Here is a 21,792-nt window from a genome sequence, read left to right on the forward strand (position 1 = left end):
TCAGAATTGTTTTAACTTGGAATTCTTTTCTTAGTGATTTAGAACATTTTTATATGACTTTTAGTAGCTTTGATTTCTTGCTCTCTTCATATCCCTGACCATTAATCAGTTGTGTCCTTTACCTCTATTTTTTAGCAAAGAGGTCACTTTTTTTTATTGCAAAAGCCACTCTCTCTGTTCATATGCCCTTGGACCCTTCCTTTCTCAATTGCCTTGGCAAATTGATCCCACTATTATCCTCACTCTTTCTCTTATCTTTAGTCCCTTCATGTTATGGCTCCTTCCCTTTTTCGTTCATGTCTTCCCATCTTTAAATACATCATTTGATGTTATCATAAGTTATGCTATCTTTTTCTTCCCTGTTATGAGTCAGAACTCTGAAGCAAGTATTCTTACAAGGTGTTAAGTCAGTGGAATTGATAAAGACAATGGTTATCTAGTTTAGCGTGGTGCTTAATAGTTCTCTAGTTCATTACATATACTTAGTACTTAATATAATTCTACAAGATTCACACCTATGATAAGGTAATTATAAGAGAGCATATAAGCTGGGAACTTCAGCCAGAGCCAGAGAAGACAAAGGACTGGAGGTGGGAACTCAAGCTCTAGAGTTAAGGAAAGAGATCCATTCTGTCTTTGCTCTGGCTCCTGGTGACTCTCCTGGGAGACCTAGAGGCTTGGAGACAGAGACAGACTCAGAAGGGCCAGACACAGATTTGGAAGGGACTAAGAGACAGATTTATTCACTCCATCTCACACCACTGTGGTGGCAGGCTCTCCTCCTTTGCTTCTCCACTGAAACCAATACTCCAGAAAGCCTTCAAGAAAGCTAGCCTGGCCCCAGGCAAGAAGGCAATAAAGAACTTGGACTTTGGATTTTAACATCTGGCTATTCTTGTGATTACTGACAGGAAGGCTGCTCCAAGACCTCAAGAAAACTAACAAAGAACATTATACTCCCCCTTTGAGGCTAACCAGTTAGTTTCTACAGTGTGCAGAGTATACACCTAAATGTTTATGGAATTACTGTAGATGAAGACTGATTCAAATCACACAAACCCACAGATAAAAGAAATCTTAAAAAAAAAAAAAACAGATTCCCTCATTCCCTCATTATCTTTTTAGATATCTATAAGTATTGAATAGTTGCTAAGTGAATGGAGATGAACAAAATCAAGTGAATTAGCCACTTGCCACTGAAGTAAAAGGATAAAGTTACAGAACTTGTCTGAGACGAAAATACAAATTACCTAAATTAAATGTACAAATTTTCAGGTTACTAACATAGAGGATGTGGGGATAACATTCAAATTTTTGGAATGGAAAGAAAAATTCCAAATTTGTAGTGAAGTTTCTTGGGCCAAATTTTGTATTAATTATAGGAAAAAGCTTTTAATCTCCTCTGGTGACTATATGCCAGGAAAACAGAACAATCTGTAGTTAATTTCTTTTTTTACTAGCTGCCGATCATGACAAGTGCGATCAGCACACAGACTGTTACAGCTGTACAGCTAACACAAATGACTGCCAGTGGTGTAATGATCATTGCATCTCCATGAACAGCAACTGTACTGAAGGCCAGGTAAGAAATTCCCATCCCTTTGTTTCCAGTGACAGTATCTTCAGGTTTGCACATCAGCAGAAACATTCTTAAGGTAAAAGATTTCACTCTAGTGTATCTGCTTTGATGGGGGTAGAATTTTAGCCAAAGCTAGAGTTATTTAAAAATGTGCAAGACACAGAGAGGTGTTTTTGAATTCCCCAGGTTTCTTTTTCTACAGGGGAAATATTTTTGTCTCTCATCCTTGTCAACTGTGGAGCTTAGTTTCAGTGGCTGCTATGGAGTCAGAAACTTGGATTTGAGTCTTATTTTTTGTTGTATTTGCTGTGGGCAAGTTATTCCCCCTTCTCTTCCTCTGTTTTTTTTCTTTTGTGAAATGAAATATTAATATTATATGTAGCATCTTAAAAGAAGCTAGAGATTCCATGAGGCAGATGAAAGAAAGGCATACATTTCTGGAATATTTGCTAGATTTAGATATGGTAGATTGTTAGGGGGAAATGGAGTGGAGGGCAGAAAGAAGACCAGTTTGGCTAGATCACAGAGTGAAGAAAGAGGAAATTAGACTTAAAATAGAGGGTATTTTGGCAACAGGAGAAGAGGACCTGACACCTTTATAAAGATGATCTGATATATGTTATTTTGCTATGATATATGACATTTGGTGGTTGTTAATGAAAAACTAAAATATTATTTTATAAAATACCAGTGGCCAAAATATTGTGTTTCATAGAAACATGCCTTTGAGATTTAGAAGGGCCTTTAAAGAACATTTTATTTAAATCTCTCCTTGGGGACAGCTAAATGATGCAGTGTACTGCACCCTGAAGTACCCTAGAGTACTGGCCCTGAAGTTAGGAAGACCAGAGTTCAAATCTGGCCTCAGACACTTAGCATTTAATAATAGTCTGACCTCAGACACTTAACCCCAATTACCTCACCAAATAAATGAATAAATAAATCTCTCCTTGTCTAGGTGCTGATTATCAGCAAAGTGACTTACTAATTGTCTTTCATACAAGTTAATGACAGGTTCAAGACTAGGACCTGAGTCTCTGGTTTTTGTTTGTGCTCTGACTTAATCCTGTTCATTTCTTGATTCTTTTATTATTTACTCTTCCTGACACATCTTCTTCTCTCCCCTGTCCTCTTCCATTTCTTTAAACTATGATTTCTGCAGAATTATATACTAATCATTAAATTTGTGAACAGACATTTAGGAAAATGCTTAAACTTGATTTGTATTTTAGGTTTCTATTTCCAAATATGAGAATTGTCCAAAGGATAATCCAATGTATTACTGTAACAAAAAAACAAGTTGTAAGAGCTGTGCCATGGACCAAAACTGCCAATGGGAACCAAGGAATCAAGAGTGTGTTGCTCTGCCTGGTAAGTGAGGATGTGACAATAGCTCATTGCCTGTGAATACACTGAACTTAATCCTAGATATTTCCCTTGTCCCATAGATTTTATGTTGAACTATAGAGAAAGAAAGAATTTATTCTTGTATTTCTTTTTTTTTTAATTCAATAGTATTTTCTTTTTTCGATTATATGTAAAGATAGTTTTCAACATTTATTTTTTCTAAGATTTGGGGTTCCGGTTTTTTTTTATCCCTTCTTACTTTCCCTCTATCCCAAGACAGTAGGCAGTCTGATATAGGTTATACATGTACAGCTTTTTATTTACATCCTGTGTGCTAGTATTTCTTTGGAAAAAATTATAGTGTCACTTATTCTAACTCCCACAATTTCTGCATTACCTGTTAAAGAGTACATATAGTATATATGTAGCATGTATGTACTACATATATATAGTATATATAGACCAATAATACTGGAAACTAGGTATAGTAGGCTTAAAAGTTTAGGAATCCTGAGAATTAGTTAATCTAGTTTCTTTAGGCATTTGATTTTACTAAAAATTCTAGACTATTCTGGCTGATATTTGAGCTTCTGTATTTCAGCAGATTCTCCTAAAATGTTCAGAAAAGGGATTTTTGTATCCAGTCCTCACACCTGAGGTTATTGTAGAAGTAATGGACCAGATGGATAAATCGGGATCCCATTTTTCTTCTGACCTGAATTCTGACACATAGCTTGGGTTTGAGTTGGGGTGTGTGTGTGTGTGTGTGTGTGTGTGTGCGTGTGCGCGCGCGCGCGTGTTTTGTTTTTTGAAGCAAATAACATTAAGTCCTTCAAACTGGTTTCTTCTAATACATAGAAAATATTAGCAGGATAAACCAAAAATTATTAAATCTAGGGGACAGAGAGCAGAGTCTGAGTGCCTTATCTTCTCTTATTTCTGTATAGAAGACAGCGTATTTCTATATAGTAAAAACAAGCTCCTGAGCTTGTTTGAAAATTGGGGCCGAAGAATCACAGTTTGATAGTGGCTTCAGAGGGAAGGAAGAAGGTGGGGGGAGGGGGGAAGGTAGTCCTATTTTTATTCTTTAAAATTTTGTTGGTCTCCTCCACTTTTCTTCTCCATCTCAAAACACATTATTCAGTTTTCCAAAATTTTTTCTGAGAATGAATGAATTTTGCCTGATTTGTAAAACCTTCCCTCTCCCCTCCCACCCCCCCTCCCTTTTTTTTTAACACAAGAAAATATCTGTGGTGCTGGCTGGCATTTGGTTGGAAATTCATGTTTAAAAATTACGACCACCAAAGACAATTACGACAACGCCAAATTGGCCTGCAGGAACATGAATGCTGTCCTGGCTTCTCTCACTACCCCGAAGAAGGTGGAGTTTGTTCTTAAACAGTTACGCTTAATGCAATCAGCACAATCTCTGGTGAGTTTTGGGACACCCACTGCATGCACTGGCTTGGAGTATGGGAGGTGGCTAATCTGAAGAGTTTTAGCAGGAAAATTGGATTGGTTTACTTCAGCTTTGATACTTTCCTTCATGTGGTACTTCTTTTAAATACTGTGACTTTTTAATATTTCAATCAGGATATATTCGCATTTGTTTTGGATGGTAGATGATGACTTTTATATGCTAAGATTTCTTAGATGGAATGATGGGTTACTTCCTGTCTCTTATATTGAGCTAATCTGGAGCTTTTCAAATTAAAAGCTCTTAGACTTCTATAGTGGGTAGCAATACTACTTTTGAGACAAGATTCAGGAAGATAAGAAGCTCCTTAAGTACTCTGTTCTACATGGGACAGAGAAAACCACATGCTATAAGTTATCTTAGAAAGGTTTGATCCTATTCTCCCTCACCCTTTCTCTCCAAATCCTCTTGGCTGATGTTCTAAAATTCCATATCAGAGTTTTATCCCATTCCCTTAAAACTTTAATGCAGTGATGGTCCAATTAACTAATTTTCTAGGAATAAACTTTCTTTTAACAAGATCAGACTGTAGAGCTTACATTTTATCATTGTTTGGCAATTGCAATGGAGATTGAAAAGAAGGCAGCTATGATGCTAACCCCTTAAAAGTTAAAAGCATGGCAAGTTCTTAGTCTGGCTGAGCAGAAACTGTAATAGTCATTTCACACATCATTGTACTAAGTTAGGGGAAGGGGGAAGGATTTTCTCACTACAACAAACAAAAGATATATGTCCCAGATTTGAGGAGGGAGGGAAGGGTAGAAGAAAATAAGCATGAGGACATTGGTTACCTCAGGCCGGGGAAGGGGACAGACAATCTATAGGCAAAATCTTTCCCAGATCCCAATTTTCCCTGTATTGGCCATGACCCTAGATATGATTGAAATATTTTTGAAGGTGCAACAATTTTTTTTATTTCCTTAAGAAACATTTCAGTGCCAAGAGGAGCATTTTAATAAATAGTGTGCATTAAATCCCATTTTCTCTGAGTTCATCAGAGACAAAGTTTAAACTTTCTTTAAATGGACTTTTATCAAAAAAGCAAAAACTATGAAAGCATAAAAATAGTCGATTGTAGATTTTCCTGTTTTTAACTTAAAACCTAATCATAGGTTTGGCTAAATCCTTAGCTTACTGAGATCTGAGTGTTTAAGTCCTTTTCCTTTCTTCAACTGTAAAATCCCCTTTCTTTCATCATTGAATAATATCTGCTTTTACACCCCTCTTTGCTTCCTCCTCTTTACTTCTGGTCCTTTGTTCATTGAAGATACTAGGAACCTCCAGCCTTGTTTCCTAATCATGTAGGACAGTTTGCTTTGTGGTCTAGAACATTTGAAGAAAAAGTTATTATATATCAATAACTATGCATTGGTTTTATTAGTGACAGGAAGAATGATGGATACTAGAGACACACAGGGATCATTTGTAATTTTTCTCATCTACAAAATGAAGGAATTGGACAAGATCTCTGTAGACCAGTTCATCTTATGATCTCACATTCTGTCCACATGGCTATTTGGAAGTCTTGACAACAGCTAATTATCTTTAATTATCTTTGAGAAATTCTGTTCTTTTTTTTTTTTTTTAAATCTTGTATTAATAGTCCTTTTTAATTTTTCATGTTTTCTTATTATCAATTACTTTACTATTTCCTGATGCCAGTTCTAAACTTTGTGGTTGTCTTAAACTAATTGAGATTGAGATGAATGAACAGTTTCTGAGTAATTAATAATTGATTAATTAGATTAGATTGTCAGTGGTTTCCTCTTGATAATTAAAAATAAAACTATGGATATCACCAAATGTTTAAATATCTTTGGAAAAGGAAGTAGCCCTACAGGTGAAAATCAGTCTTGATTGACGAACAATTAATGAGGGATAGAACTGGGCAATCTCATCTATCAGCAGTGTCCTTCAGAGACTGAGTGACACGTCTACAGGTCTAAAATAGGTAGTAAAAAGAAAAAAAATCTTTTAAAATAATTGTTATTACTACAATAGAAAAATCATCATTCCTTTCAAGGTACCATTAGCCTGTTAATTTTTTCTCCCTATAATCTTAGTTTTTACCTTTTCTTTCAATTTTGTTATCTATCTTTTTAAATTCATACCCTCCTTACACATATATCTAGATTATTCTAATATCTCCTAAGAGTGTTTGAAGGTACTAGACTTCTCATAGTCTTGCCCTGGGCCATTCTATCCTTTCATAGACTTACAGAGTTTTAAGGGCACAATGAAATTAAAGTAATAAAAGGTTTTAGAAATGGAAGTGACTTTGGAGATCATCTAGTGCAAAAGTTCTTAAACTAGGGTCCATGAAATTTTTAAAGAAATTTAAACTGGGGGCAGCTAGATGGCACAATGGATAGAGCACCAGTCCTGCAGTCAGAGGACCTGAGTTCAAATCTGACCTCAGACCCTTAACACTTCCTAGCTGTGTGATCCTAGACAAGTCACTTAACCCCAATTGCCTTAGCAAAAAAAGAAAAAGAAAGAAATTTGAACTGTATTTTAATATCATTGGTTTCCTTTATAATCTAGTATATTTTATTTTATACTTTTAAAATATTCTGAAGAATATCTAAGTTTAACCAGATTGCCAAATAGGTCCACAACAAAAGAAAAAATTAAGAATGCCTGTTCTATCTTAATATTCTCATTTTACAGATATAGAAACTTGGGCTCATAGATAGAAATTGATCTACTAAATGGTAGCAACGGGAGAAGCTAAGGTTTGAGCCTATATCTACTAAATCCAGTAGTCTTTCCTCTACATCAAGTCTAATTCTCGGTCTAATAGATGAATTCTTCTTGCTATTAACTAATATTCTTAGTATACTAAATATACTTAGTATACTATTTTCATTATATCCATTCCCTGTTTAAAAATCTACAGTGACATGTTTTTATTTATAAGGTCAAATTTGAATTACATGCTATCTTAATCATTCTGTCCTTTGCATCTATTTTTTTTTATACTCTCTCCCTTATCTTGTTATTGCCTTCACCTGGTAAAAACTCCCTTTTTTCTATCACTTGTGTCCTTTTTTTCTTCACATTTCACCATAAGACTCACTTCCTACACTGTTTTTCCTCATTAATGATAAAAATAATATTATTTTACTTTTTTATTTCCTTAGAACTTATGTCTACAATTCACTTCATGCTATTCTATAAATGGTGCATGTCATCTTGAAATTATTTTCTAGCTGATAACCATACTCTTATTGTCCATCTTAATATTCACTCCTTGAGGACAGGAATTGTATGTACTTTGTACTTTGTGACAGTTAATTCAGAGGAACAAAGGTAGTTCTATGCAAGCAGTATTTTTTTTTAATAGTAGTTTTGTTTCCAAGTATATACAAAGATAGTTTTCAGCTTTCATCTTTGCAAAACCGTGTTCCAATTTTTTTCCCCTCACTTACCCCTCTCCAAGACAGCAAGCAATCCAATATAGGGTAAACATTTCAATTCTTGTTTCCATATTCATCATTCAAACAGTAGTTATTTTAAAATGCTTATTGGGTGAGTGGATTATCTGAACTAGTTTTCTCTTAGCCATGCTTAATGACAACTCTCTCTTTCCCATTCCCTTACTCCCAGAAAAAAGGCAGGAATTTGGGAATATGAAGTCTGTTTTATGTAGAAAAGTTACATTTTTTTTTTTTTACTTTGATCCTTGTTTTTGTCTTTTGTAAAATACAGTGCAAAAGCCCTGCTGATGGTTTTCCATTTCTGTCTAAATCTATTTGCCTCTGTTATGGAGGATATCTCTTGACTGTTGAGAGTGTCTCTTGTAGATAATAGAATTTGGGATTTGATTATCAACCTTCCCTTTACAGAGATAAGGTGGAATAATTGTTGTATCTGTTTTATCTATAGTCCAAAACAACCTTGACCCCATGGGTAGGACTTCGGAAGATCAATGTGTCATATTGGTGCTGGGAAGACATGTCCCCATTTACAAATAGCTTACTTCAATGGCTGCCGTCAGAACCAAGTGATGCTGGATTCTGTGGAATCTTGTCAGAGCCTAATGCCAGAGGCTTGAAGGCAGCAACCTGTATCAGCTCACTTAATGGGAGTATCTGTGAAAGGCCTGGTAAGTGAGCAATTCATTAACCCTCCCTTTTTCCTTCCCTTTTTCTGTAATGATGTAAGTATCCATTCTGTGGAGTGCTTTTGGCCAGAGAGAAATAAGACCCCATATTTTTCCTTCAAGTAGTTTTTGTCCTTCTGGGGGAGAGGAGGGGAGGGGAAAGAAAGGAAGAGAGAGAGAGAGAGAAACAGAAACAAACAGAGCCAGGGGGATGGGGAGAGAGGGAGATGAAGGGAGTGAGAGAGAATGTATGTATGTATATATAGGCTCCATGTATATATGTATGTGTGTGTATTCTTCAAAAAATATTGACTAGGTTTTTACTAATCTGTTGCATCAAAAAGAATATTAGATTTGAGGATGGAGGGCATGTTTAAATCCTTTCTTTTACTCTCACTACCTTTGTAAACATGGTCAACTCACTTAACTTTTCTTACCCTTATTCCCTACATCTATAAAATGAGGGAATTTGCATGGGTGACCCTTGATATCTTATCCGATTAAATCTATCCGACCTAATCCTAATCCAACTAAAGAATCTAGATTCTTTGATTGTGTTATTTGCACTATATTGTGCTCAGTACTGAGATAGATATAAAATCTAGAATGAATACAAATTCTCCTGAAACTTACAGACTGATAGAGGTAAAGGGCTATGTGTGTATTCATAGATAAAAACGCCCTCATTAACTTCCTATTCATATGCTTCGTGGCATGGATGTCACCTCACTTCTTGTTACACTAATCAGCCAACGCATCAGTAAACATTTACTAAGCCTTTAGTAAGGGCTTGCTGAGTGTCAGGCACTGTGCTAGACCCTGGAGATACTAAGATAAATGTGAGTAGTTCCTCCATGAAAGATAGGGTGTAGTAGGAAGAGAGAAGATGCATGCACAGTGGGTTTAGATTATTCTGGGGAGAAGGCACTGGGTTTAGATTATTCTGGGGAGAAGGCACTAGGGATTTTAAGAGATGGTGCGGGTTGAAGTTGGGGCATTTCAGGTAAAGAAGACAGTGAAAGCAGAGATGCAGAAATGCTGTGAGACATAGTAAAAACTCACTTTGGCTGCACTGTAGCGTGATATATTGGCCCAAGTGTGAAAGATTTTAAGAGACAAGCAGAAAATATCATAACTTTTTTTTTTCTTTTCCTGAAGCAATTGGGTTAAGTGACTTGCCCAAAATCACACAGCTAGGAAGTGTTAAGTGTCTGAGATCAGATGTGAACTCAGATTCTCTTGACTTCAGGGCTGGTTCTCTATCCCCTACACCACTTAGCTTCCCTATATTATAACTTTTCTTAAAGGTAACATGGTGCCATCACAGTTAGTTGAGAAGTGTGGTGTCATAAGTAGACCTGTACTTTAGAAAAGTCATGTGGAGTATACATAAAGTGGAGTGAGAATTGAAGCAGGGAGACCAGTTAGGAAGTTAATGCAGTGGTCCAAGTAAGAGATGAGGGCCTTGAACTCAAGTAGTTTTAATGGGAGCAGTTTAGAAAAGAATATATTTCTATAGTAGAAATAGAAATAGCAAGATTTGGCAACTGAGTATGTGGGGTGAGTGAGAGCTGAGTAGACCAGGATAACATGGAGATTGTTTTAACAGGTGCTGTAGGACCAGGTTGAGTGTTCAAATGCACTCATGCATGATTACACTCTGTTGCTGTTCTGGGACTCTCTGAAGGTTGATGGATTTATCTCTATCTTACAGAGTGCAATTGGATTTATAAATGGACTCGGCCTTTTCCCCTGGTTCTAACAGGGGTCAGAAGAAAGTTGATCATAAAATAATAAGTGTCAATCAGTACCATTTATTTAGCCATTTATTAAATACTTACTATGCATCTGGCACTTTGCTAAGCACTGGAAGTGCCATTCTTAATGATATAATGAAAATTCTTAAATAATCAAGAAAAGGCTAAATTATAACCAGAATTTGTCTTCATTGAAAATGTGTGTGTGTGTGTGTGTGTGTGTGCATGCATATAAAAGAGGGCAATTGAGTGGCACAACAGGTAAAATAGCAGGGGCCTGGAAAGACCCAAATTCAAATATGACCTTAGCCACTAGCTATGTGAGCCTGGTAAAGTCACTTAGACCTGTTTGCCTCAGCTTCCTCATCTGTAAAATGAGTTGGAAAAGGAAATGGCAAACTACTCTAATATCTTTGTAAAGAAAACCCTCAAATGAGATCACGAAGAGTCAGACGTGTGTGGAAAAATGACTAAAAAGACATAAAATTGTATTTATTCAGAATACCTTATTGTTGAATGAATTAATTATTTCTGTTTCATATAAATATATGTATTATATATACATATATATATAAATATAATATTTTTTAAATCCTAGGTAATGACACCAAATATATATATGATGGCTAGGTTAAATTTAATAATATATAATTTAGGTATGTAGCAACATTTCAGTTAAGTCATTTCTTTTGCATTCTTAGATTTTTATTAAAAGTTAAATATATAATGACTCTGAGTTACATAGAAATGTTTTTCTCTCCTTAGTCATAGTTTCACATGTTCCATTTCTTAAACTTTTACTTCTAATAACCTGCCAGAAAATAATCAATTCAATAGACATTTCAAGTACACAGGATCCAAAGATGTAGTCTACTTAAGCTTCTCTGGTTGTATGTAGTATCACTTTGCTTCCTTTATCAGTTGATGGATTAGGTTACTGTGTGTTTTATTACTGGAAACTCCTGCCTATTCCAGAACAACCTTCCTCCTCCCTTGCTTCTTTTTCTTCTTTCTCCTTCCTTTCCCTTCTCTCTCCTCTTGCCCCACCTCTCATCCCTCAGTCACATTTTGAAAATGCCTTCCTCTGACATTAGCAGATTGGGACAGTGAAATACATGTCCAGAGCTTAGTTTCCCACAGAAGTGTTAGAAGCTTCAAATTTAAAACTGATGTACTTTTCCTTGTTTTTTTTGTTTTTTTTCCTCATTCAGCCAATCACAGTGCCAAACAGTGTCGTACTCCCTGTGCCTTGAGAACAATGTGTGGAGAGTGTACTAGTGGCAGCTCAGAGTGCATGTGGTGTAGTAACATGAAGCAATGTGTGGATTCAAATGCTTATGTGGCCTCTTTTCCATTTGGCCAGTGTATGGAGTGGTACACCATGAGCAGCTGTCCCCGTAAGTACTGTATTTAGTTTATAAAATGAACTCTTGGCTTAGAGCACGTGCATATATGGTGTGTGTGGGTGTGTATTTATGTGGGTAGGGGGGTATGGCAGAAGTATATGTAGGTATATGTATGAATACATATTCATATGAAGTCATAAACCAACTATGGGCAAAATAACGACTATAGATTAAGATTATTAGCCTCTGAAGGTCTTCTTCCCTATCTAATTATGTTGTTATTGTTCAGAGATGACCCTTGAGTCCCATTCCTATCTAGTAGAAACTTACTATTAGATTGGCATCCTGTCCCATATGGATAAATATCTGAAAGATATCAGAATAAAACTACTAAGTCAATAATCTACATCATATATAAGTCTAGGACTCATATATTTTAGGGTTTAGGAGTAGAGTATGTAATTGGTTGCAGAGTACAGTAAGGAGCTATTATCAGATTTGTGATTATTTCAGGGATTTGTGAAATAAGTGGGTTTTCAGTAATTTTTGATAAGAAATTTGTCAGTTCCATTTGACTGAGATATGTTGCCCTGAGCATTATGTTGGCCTTACCTTACAGTAATAGTGGGGATACCAACACTGGTTGGTATAGATTTCTTGAAAATAAAGCAGACTATTTCGGGGAAAAAAGTCTTAATTTTTTAATCACTAATTATATTCTTATAATCAGTTAAAAGTGATAGAGGTTTTCCATGTGTTAATAAACCTCTATGAAGTCCTCCCTGTATGATTCCCTATGATTACTCTGGAAGGCTATACCATTGAAGCATAAGATACGACAGAGTCTATAGTCCTTGAAAGGCTTTTGAAGACTGTCAACTTATCAAACATATAACTTACTTTCAGGTTAAAATAAAATGGTAATATAATATATGTTAACAAGTCATGTTTTATTTATTTAACCAAACTTTTTTGTTTGTTTTACAATTCCTTTTTTTAAAGTAGTTTTTATGCTTTTTACTTACAATTAATGGTGCTATCATTTTGGTATAGTCTTCCAACCTTGAAATTATTAGTCTTATGAAAATGTTGTATCTTTTTTTTTTTTTTTTCACTAAATCTTTGACCTCTTTACTTACAGTTTTAAGTTAGATTTCTCTCTTGGAGAAGATTTTCTTAATTTAGATTTTTTTAGTGTAGTTTCCAGGAAGGTTTTAGGAATATTAATAAAGTTTAAGTTACAGTTGGAAGTAGCTCCAGTCCATCATTATCACAATGCTAATATTTTGATTTGAGTATAATTGGCTACTAGACAGCGAGTTTTTTTGAACTTTTATTTTGACGTATTGATAAACTCTGGTAACATTTAATACATTGGTTGACAGTAGGAAAGTAAGCTGAAGTAGTGAAAGTGTTCATGAAAGATGATTTCACTACACTAGATAAATTTAGATTTGGATGTTTTGGTGATATTTGTATAATAGGATAAATAGCAAGAAGTTAGATGAGTTGGGAAATAGAATATCATAGTGTGTAGGAGTAATGAGAATATCCTCTATTCTTAGACTTTTTGTTAAATTTCCCACCACACTTCTGAGGAGTGTAATTGTAAGACACATTAAGAACATCCTTCCCTTTTGGGAAGGATGAAAAGAAAACTAGACTAAGTAAATTATGTTTATGAGGAAAACTAAAGGAGTTTAATGTGAGAAGAAAAGGTCATGGGAGACTGGATCATTTCTTCTGAGATCTAAAAAAAAAAGGTTTAGTTTTCTTTAAAACTAATTGTTCTTTCTCTGCACTCAGGATTAAGAAAGGGTTCTTAGCCTATAATTACAATAAAAAGGAATAAGAGAGAGAGAGTGGAGAAATCATTGGACAGAAGCAAAAGAGCCTGGACTCTAGTCTGGACCCTTCTTTGTCATCAGGCTAATTAGTGACAGGATTCATTTATCAGCTAAATGATTGAATTAGCATTGGTAATCTTTTATATTCCTTCTAGTATAAAAAAAAGATAACTACATGATTTCCTAATAGGAAATTTATTTTTTGTGTAGGTACAATGGACAAGAGATAGCAAAAGAGAGACTGTTGTACAATAAGAATATCTGGTTTACATTCTCAGCTTGCCCTTTACTTACCCTAAACATCTTGAACAAGTCTCTCCCAATTAGTGGACCTTGGTATCCTTTGTTGTAAAATGAGGAGCTTATATTGATCAGTAACCTTCTTTTAAGGTTCAACATTCTGATAGCTCTAAAAGTTTTCTCTTGAGATTTTTAGAAACAATTTCCAGCTTTTTGCCAAGTCCTATTCAGTTCTGATCTGTTTAAAAGCAAATAAACTTTTTTTCACCATAAGCACCTTTTACTATGTACCATGTGGGAATTTTTGTAACCTGCTGTTTTGTTTTTATAGCGGAGAATTGTTCTGGTTATTGTACTTGTGGTCACTGTTTGGAGCAGCCTGGTTGTGGCTGGTGTACCGATCCGAGCAACACTGGCAAGGGAAAGTGCATTGAGGGCTCCTTCAAAGGGCCAGTGAAGATGCCATTCCAGGCAACAACAGGGAGTCAGTATCCACAACCACTTCTTAATTCTAGCATGTGTTTAGAAGATAACAGATATAACTGGTCTTTCATCCAATGTCCAGGTAATATATGCATTCTCTTTGTTGTTAACTCATCCAAAAAAACGATTCCTCTCCTGTTTCTTTGAAAAGTTCAAAGTATAAAAGCAATGTTACTTATCTAGATCATATTTGGTAATGGAAGAATGGTTCAACTCAACTTTGGAGAATTGATTTCATTAAAATTGGTTTTCCTTTAGTGACAAGGGATGATCCATTTGAATAAGAACTTCAGTTTGCCCTTTTATAGAAAAAATTTTTCCTGTCTACTTAACACATATTTTCTATATGAGCAAGATGAAGTCTGTTGTGTTTTCTCTAGGTAATATTCTATCAATAAGGCTGCTGTAACCCTTTGAGAGGTCAAACCTTTTTAAAATAAAATTGCCACCAAGCACAAGATATTTAAAGTGAGCAAGGTAGCACAGTGGTAGAGTTCTGAACCCGGAACCAGGAAAACCTGAGTTAAAATCTGGCTTAGACCAGGGGTCCTCAAACTTTTTAAATAGGGGGCCAGTTCACTGTCCCTCAGACTGTTGGAGGGCTGGACTATAGTAAAAACAAAAACTTTGATTTTTGGGCCTTTAAATAAAGAAACTTCATAGTCCTGGGTGAGGGAGATAAACGTCCTTAGCTGCCGCATCTGGCCTGTAGGCCGTAGTTTGAGGATCCCTGCCTTTAGACACTTACTCTTTATGATCTTGGAAAAATCACTTAACTTCTATTTTTCATTGTTTCTTCAAATGCAAAATGAGGTTATTAACAGCACCTATCTCACATGATTGTTGTGAAGATAAATGATAGAATAATTGTTAAAAAAAAAAAAAAAAGTAGGTACTATATAAAGGCTTATTACTTTCCTTTCCTCTAAATCCCAGGAGATGGACAAACTATGAGAGTTGTTATGTTCAGTTTGATAGGATTCCAAAAGACCAAAAAATCCAAAACATCAACAACCATGAAAATGATCTATTTTAATTGTAATAGAAATTGATTTTTATTAAAAATGGTACATAAAGTTTAAGAATGTGTTATTGTGTAATAATTTAGGAAGGATTTTTTTGCATGTATCCATAATTTTCAGTTTTATTAGAAACTTTTATTGTAGACTAATTTGAAATCTACTTGAGTAAAATCCTTTGTCTCTTATAATCAGTTCTGTTTGTTATTCAGTATTTTCAGAAAAATAAAAAGTGTTGCCCAAAACTACATAATCCAACTTGTAGAGGAGCAGGAATTCCCCCTACATTATCTCCCCAAAGTGTTATTCTCGTTTTATTTGAAGATTTCTTTTACATCTCCCTAATATTGTAATTATGAAGTTTTTTTTAAGCCAAAGTATAAGACTAATTTATCCCTATTCATCCTAGATCACTGACAAAAGGCTAAAGATCTCTTTGGATCTGATTTTATCATATAATGTTTTCTCCAAAACCCTTTTCTTTCTCCTTGGCCCTCCAGCTTTGTGCCATCTGCACATTTGGCCAGCTTGCCTGTCTATTCCTTTATCCAAGTCATTGGCAAAAATGGTAAACAGCATGGGGCCAAGTACATATCTCTGGGCACTGACTAGCCTAACCCTTCCAAGCTCACATCAAACTGTTAATGACTAATTTTCAAGTCATAACTAATCAAGCCATTTTTGAATTTATTTAATGGTATTAGTAGAGACAGGACTGCAGTAGAAACAGTGCTAGATTTGTTGTTAAATTAGGGACTTAGATGTGATAGCTTTATCATCAGTGAGTTAACTTTTCTTGTTCTCACTTCGTCATGTGCCACTTCATCATGTGATCACTTGGAAGACTCGATGGTCACTAACATTACTTTCAACTCTGAATCTATCATTCTAGGATCACGTAATCCCCCATCTCCCTTGTCTTCAAATCTAACAGGAGAAACTTTGTCAAATGCTTTACTATTATATAACTAAACTATGGGTATAACATTCCCCAGTCTGCTAGTCTAGTAGTCCTATCAAAAGGAAATTAGATTTGTCTGGCAGGAACTGTTCTTGATGAAGCTATGCTGAGTTTTTGTAGCTAAGACTTCATTTTATATCTGTTCATTATCCATTCCTTTAATAATTAGAATTTTCCCAGGATTTAAAATTGGAGTCATTGGCCTATAGTTTTGATTCAATTCTTTTTTTCTTTTGAAAATTGTGATGTTTGCCTGAAACTCTTTCCTTCTCTACTAACTTCAAAGATCATTAACAATGGCTTGGCAGTTACATCCAGTAACATCTGCCAGCACATTTAGGGTTAGGGAATGTAGTTTATTTTACATCAAGGGCAGCATTTTATGGTAGAAAGAATATTAGACTTAAAGGATCTCGGTTCACATTCTGACCACAACTCTGGTGTTTAGTTCCTTACCTTACAAATGAAGGGACTGGACTAGATGGCCACCAAAGTCCTTTTTACCTCTAGTTCTTGAGACCTAGTATCTTATTTTCTTATTATATTGGTTATGTGCTCTCAATTAGGCTTTTTTTCCCCCCTGGAAAAATGGTAACAAAATAACACTTAAACAGTTCAGCTGTGTTTCCTTCAAGAGGTAGTATCTCAAAGGCCTCATTTCTAAAATGTAAAGAATTGACTCAAATTTATAAGAATCCAAGCCATTCTCTAATTGTTAAATGGTCAAAGGATATAAACAGACAATTTTCAGATGAAGAAATTAAAACTATTTCTAATCATAATGTAAACGTGACTCTTTCCAACAATGAGATGATTGCTGCCAGTTCTAATGATCTTGTGATGAAGAAAGCCATCTACACCCACAGAGAGGGCTATAGGAACTGAATGTGGATCACAACATAACATTCTCATTCTTTTTGTTGTTCACTTGCATTTTGTTTTCCTGCTCATTTACTTTCTTTTTTTGATCTAATTTCTCTTGTGCAGCAAGAGAAGTGTACAAATATGTTTATACATATTGGACTTAACATATATTTTAACATGTTTAACATATATTGCTTGCCATCTAGGGGAAGGGGTGCAGGAAAGGAGGAGAAAATCTGAAACACAAGGTCAATGTTGTCAAATTATCCATGCCAATGTTTTGAAAATAAAAAAACTTTAAAAAAAAAAAAAAGAAAAGAAAAGAAAGGCATCTGACTTTTATGGTCTTTTTAAAATAATATTTTATTTTTTGCTAATTACACATTAAAACAACAAAAAAAGAGTAAATCATTTATTCAGAATAGTTTTTCCTTCTCTTTTTTTTTCTTTACTTTTCTCCAGCATATCTAAAAAACAAAACAGTCACTAACTTTTCTTACTTACCTTAGCTTAGTCTTATGCTTGGTGTTTTTGACATTATTGCTATGTGCTTCTCTCTTCCTTCTTTATTACCTACTGTTGTTTCCATGTGCATTTATGCCTTTTTAAAATGTCAGTTGGTGAGCTCCTTGTGCATCCATGTTGTTCTCTTTAGGCAGTTGGACTATTACAACAATGTGATGGTTGGTTTCCCTGCTTCAGGTCTTTCCCCACTCCATTTCATCTTCCACTCAGCTGTCAAAGTTTTTCAAAAAATAGGTCTAAGTTACCTCCTCCATCGATAAACCCTAGTGACTCTCTATTGTCTCCTGTATCAAATAAAGTCCTCTGTTGGTTATTAAAGCCCTTCATAACTCTAGCTCCCTTACTGGTCCTTTCACATGATACCCCCATCTCCTGACTCCAAGCAGTTTCCTTGACTGTTCCTGTGGCTAGAATTCTCTGCCTCCTGGCTTCCCTAGTTTCCTTCAAGTCTCAGCTTAAGTACAGCTTTGTGCAAGAATCCTGTCCCAAACCTCCTTAATCTGGCCTTCCCTCTGAGACTACCCCAGTTTATTCTGTGTAGATCTTATTTGTGCATCCTTGTTTACATGTTACCTCTTCTATTATTAGATTGGTGAGCAGGAACTAGTTCCCTCCCCTCTCCCCCCCCCCCCATCTTTCTTTGTATCCCCGGTACTTACCACAGTCCCTGGAACATAGCAGGTGATTAATGAATGTTGGATGACTGACTTTCTTCCTAGCATTCCTATCATTTCCACCTCACTAATAAATTCTTCCTTGTTGGTAGGAATAAGATACAGAATGATACTTCATTTAATTATTTCCTTAACTTTTGAAGGTTGAAACTGTCATGAAGGCAAGCTAAGAAATAGTCTTTTGGCCAACAGAACTTCAGCAGATGTCTGGATAATTTAATTATCCAATCATCATTACCATGTATTGGCTCTATCAACTGCTTACAGAGCCCAAATTCTATCCTTTTCCACTTTTTCTCTTGGCATTTGGTAGTATGAGATGACAGTCTCTTCAGATTGCTAAGTACCAATCCAGATAAAGGCTATATTTGGTATGGTTTTTTTCTCTTTTAAATCTTTCCTTATGGTAATTAGGCTAGATCCTTTTTTTGATGAATTAGTCCATCATGCCATGCTTTTTGTTCACATAACAAGTAGTATGTCCAGTAAGTTACTTCAGATAGCTATATTGTTGAAAGAGGACTTGTTGCAACTTTGCTGTGAAGTTGTTATTATCCTGAATCTCTTTTTTTTTCTCTGTAGCATGCCAATGTAACGGACATAGTAAGTGTGTTAATGAAAGCATCTGTGAAAAGTGTGAGAATCTGACAACTGGCAAACACTGTGAGACATGTATATCAGGCTTCTATGGTGATCCTACTAATGGAGGAACATGTCAACGTAAGTGAAATCTAGTTTTGTTAAATACAAATCTAATTAATAATGTATTTATTAAATTATAAAGTTGAGGTGGACAAGGCAAATGAATGCTACATTTCTTAGTAAGCATTTGTTATTTTCAGTCTACTTTTAAACTATTATAGTTTTTCCCATTCATGAAGATTAAAAGTATAGAAGAAATAATAATTTTATATTTGATGGAAAAAGAGCATTCACAGTTCATTTGTTAATATATAAAATTGAAAAGTAATATTGGCTGGATTCTATTTTGTTTTCATATTAACTATATTACTCACATAAGCCTGTTTCCTTCAAAATTTAAATACTGTACTGTTTTCTTGACAGTGTGACATGTTTCACTAGAACACTAGAACTTCACTAGTTACATATTTTTCCTCCTATTACTGGTAATAAAATAGAATGTGCTATATGAAAATACTTTTTCAAGTCCTCTAAATGTAAGGCAGGAAGAAAGTTTGATTTTGTAACTTAGAAAGAGGCTCATACATTTTGAGAATCCTAGAAGTTTTGTCTGAGATGCCTTGAGATGTGTTGGTACCTTACCTAGTATCTGTAGTGATGCCAGTGGTGTGTAAAGCTAGTGTCTTTGTTAATCTTGGTGTTAATTTAGCCTATTATGTCTCTTAAGAAGCTCTGACAAAGCTATAGGACGTTGCAGTTCCCTTTAAGCTTGAATATTTCATGCTCATGATTCTAATAGTCTTGGAGATTTAAAAGCAAAGGAGATAAATATGTTGTGAACTGGTCAGGGAAGACTTGATAAAAAAAATATGAAATGAGAGACTTTAAAAAGTTAGATAGGAATTTGGATAGAGATAGGAGTTAAGAGGTCATTCCAGATAAAGAAAATAGTTTAGAGGGCTGGTAAATGTAGAATTTGAGACTTTCACTTGAAATTCAAGTTAGAGTACATGAGAGTCCTTCACTGGAACTGGAATCAGGAAAGTCTAAATTCAGTCCAGCCTCCCACTTCCCACTAAAACATACCTGTGTGACTCTGGACAAATCACTTAAACCTGTTTGCCTCAGTTTCCTCAATAGTAAAAAATGGTAATGATAATAGCATCTAACCCCCCCAAAGTTGTTGTGAGGATTAAACAAGAAAATATGTATAAAGTATTTTGTCAGTCTTAAAAGCACTGTATAAATGCTAGCTATCATACACAATGCAAAACATGGATGATCATGTGAAAGAGACTAAGAAGAACCGATTAGACAGATGGAAAGAGTACCCCTGTAATGCAGGGGTACAGAAAGAGAGAGTAGAACAGGGTTTCTTAACCTACAATTAGGAATTTTTAAAATTTACACATATATTTATATTAAGATATATTTTAATATATGTTAATAACTATATCAATATGGTTGTTTTTCTTTGAAATTAAATGTATTTTATTTTATTCATTTAAAAACATTCTGAGAAAATAGTCCATAGACTTCATCAGACTACCAAAATATTCTATGACAAAAAAACAATCCTGATCTAGAGAAGTGAGGTGGTTGACCTTGTCAAATACTGTAGATATGTCAAGGAGGATGGGACTTGAGAAAATGCTATTCAGTTTAACAATTAAAAAAATCACTTGGATTTTGGAGAAAACATTCTCAGTGAGGTGTTTTTCCTGTTTTTGTTTCCTCTGGATTCAAGAGTGCCTGACACACAGTAGTTGCTTAATAAAATCTCATTGATTATTTTTAGGGTTTTCAGCATAAAGGAGGCTTGTAGTTTGTCAAAATCTTTTTATGAAACTGTTGATTCAAATATAATGTAATTTTGGGGTGTTTTTGCTTTCAATATGATGATTATGTGATATCAATTAATAGCATTAGTTAATTATATTAATAATTTTTCTGAAGTTGACCCAAACTGAATGTGTATCAGAAACATAGTATTTTTACCATTTTTGTTTGCTTGCTTTTTTTCTCTCTCATTTTTTTCCCCTTTTTGATTTGATTTTTCTTGTGTAGCATGATAAATGTGGAAATATGTTTAAAAGAATTGTTTAATATATGTTGGATTGCTTGCTGTTTAGAGGAGGGAAATGAGAGGAAAAGGGGAGAAAAATTTGGAACACAAGATTTTGCAAGGGTGAATGTTGAAAACTATCTTTACATGTATTTTGGGGAAAAAAAGCTATCATTTAAATAAATAAATAAAGTTGGTCCAAGCTTGCATTTCTGATATAAATGCTACTTACAATGAATTTTTAAAATTCTGTAGTCTTTTTAGCCAAAATTTTATTTTTAGATTTTTGAATCAATATTCATGAATGCTAATGATCTATAGTTCTCCCTTTTTGCTTTATCTTTTTTTGATTTATGTACGATGGCTATATTTGTCTCCTAAAACTAGTTTGAGAGAATGTTTTCTTAATTTTTGTAAATAATTCATGTCATAGAAATATTAATAGTTCTTTAAAAGCTTGGTAAAACTTAATTCTAAATTCTTTTGGTCTAAGGATGTTTTTCTTTGGTATTTTCTTTATTGCTAGCTGAATTTCCATTTATGAAATTATATTATTTTAAATCTTTACTTGGTGTTATCTTCATTTTAGTGTTTTATATTTTTAAGGTAATTCTTATGACACCTTTATAAAGTCAAATCATGTATTAGAGCACAAAGAAATTATAAATGTTTTTAACAAGCAGAAATGCCAGACACATCCTTTACAAACTTATCCTTGAAAGGCTCTGCTTCTCATCTATTTTCTCTTAGAAATTTGCTTCTAGAAGTCTCTAGAGAGAATCAAATTACTAAATTTGCTAAGATATTTTTAAGCAAACCTTAAATATTCTTCCCACGTTAGTTCTAAAGACTGGGGAATAT

At 34.6% G+C, this 21,792-nt stretch overlaps 1 protein-coding gene across 1 annotated transcript in view; it reads left to right on the forward strand.

Annotated features, from left to right (window-relative positions):
- Nucleotides 1-21,792, forward strand: part of ATRN (attractin) — a 236,781-nt gene that overhangs the window by 111,443 nt on the left and 103,546 nt on the right. The window contains exons 13-19 of the mRNA XM_051965371.1: nucleotides 1,461-1,582; nucleotides 2,812-2,950; nucleotides 4,168-4,358; nucleotides 8,292-8,511; nucleotides 11,477-11,662; nucleotides 14,030-14,263; nucleotides 18,807-18,944. Coding sequence (XP_051821331.1) covers nucleotides 1,461-1,582; nucleotides 2,812-2,950; nucleotides 4,168-4,358; nucleotides 8,292-8,511; nucleotides 11,477-11,662; nucleotides 14,030-14,263; nucleotides 18,807-18,944 — 1,230 coding nt within the window. The remainder of the gene's footprint in view (nucleotides 1-1,460; nucleotides 1,583-2,811; nucleotides 2,951-4,167; nucleotides 4,359-8,291; nucleotides 8,512-11,476; nucleotides 11,663-14,029; nucleotides 14,264-18,806; nucleotides 18,945-21,792) is intronic.

The sequence above is a fragment of the Antechinus flavipes genome, chromosome 6, assembly GCF_016432865.1.
Source record: "Antechinus flavipes isolate AdamAnt ecotype Samford, QLD, Australia chromosome 6, AdamAnt_v2, whole genome shotgun sequence".
NCBI classification, from domain to species: domain Eukaryota; kingdom Metazoa; phylum Chordata; class Mammalia; order Dasyuromorphia; family Dasyuridae; genus Antechinus; species Antechinus flavipes.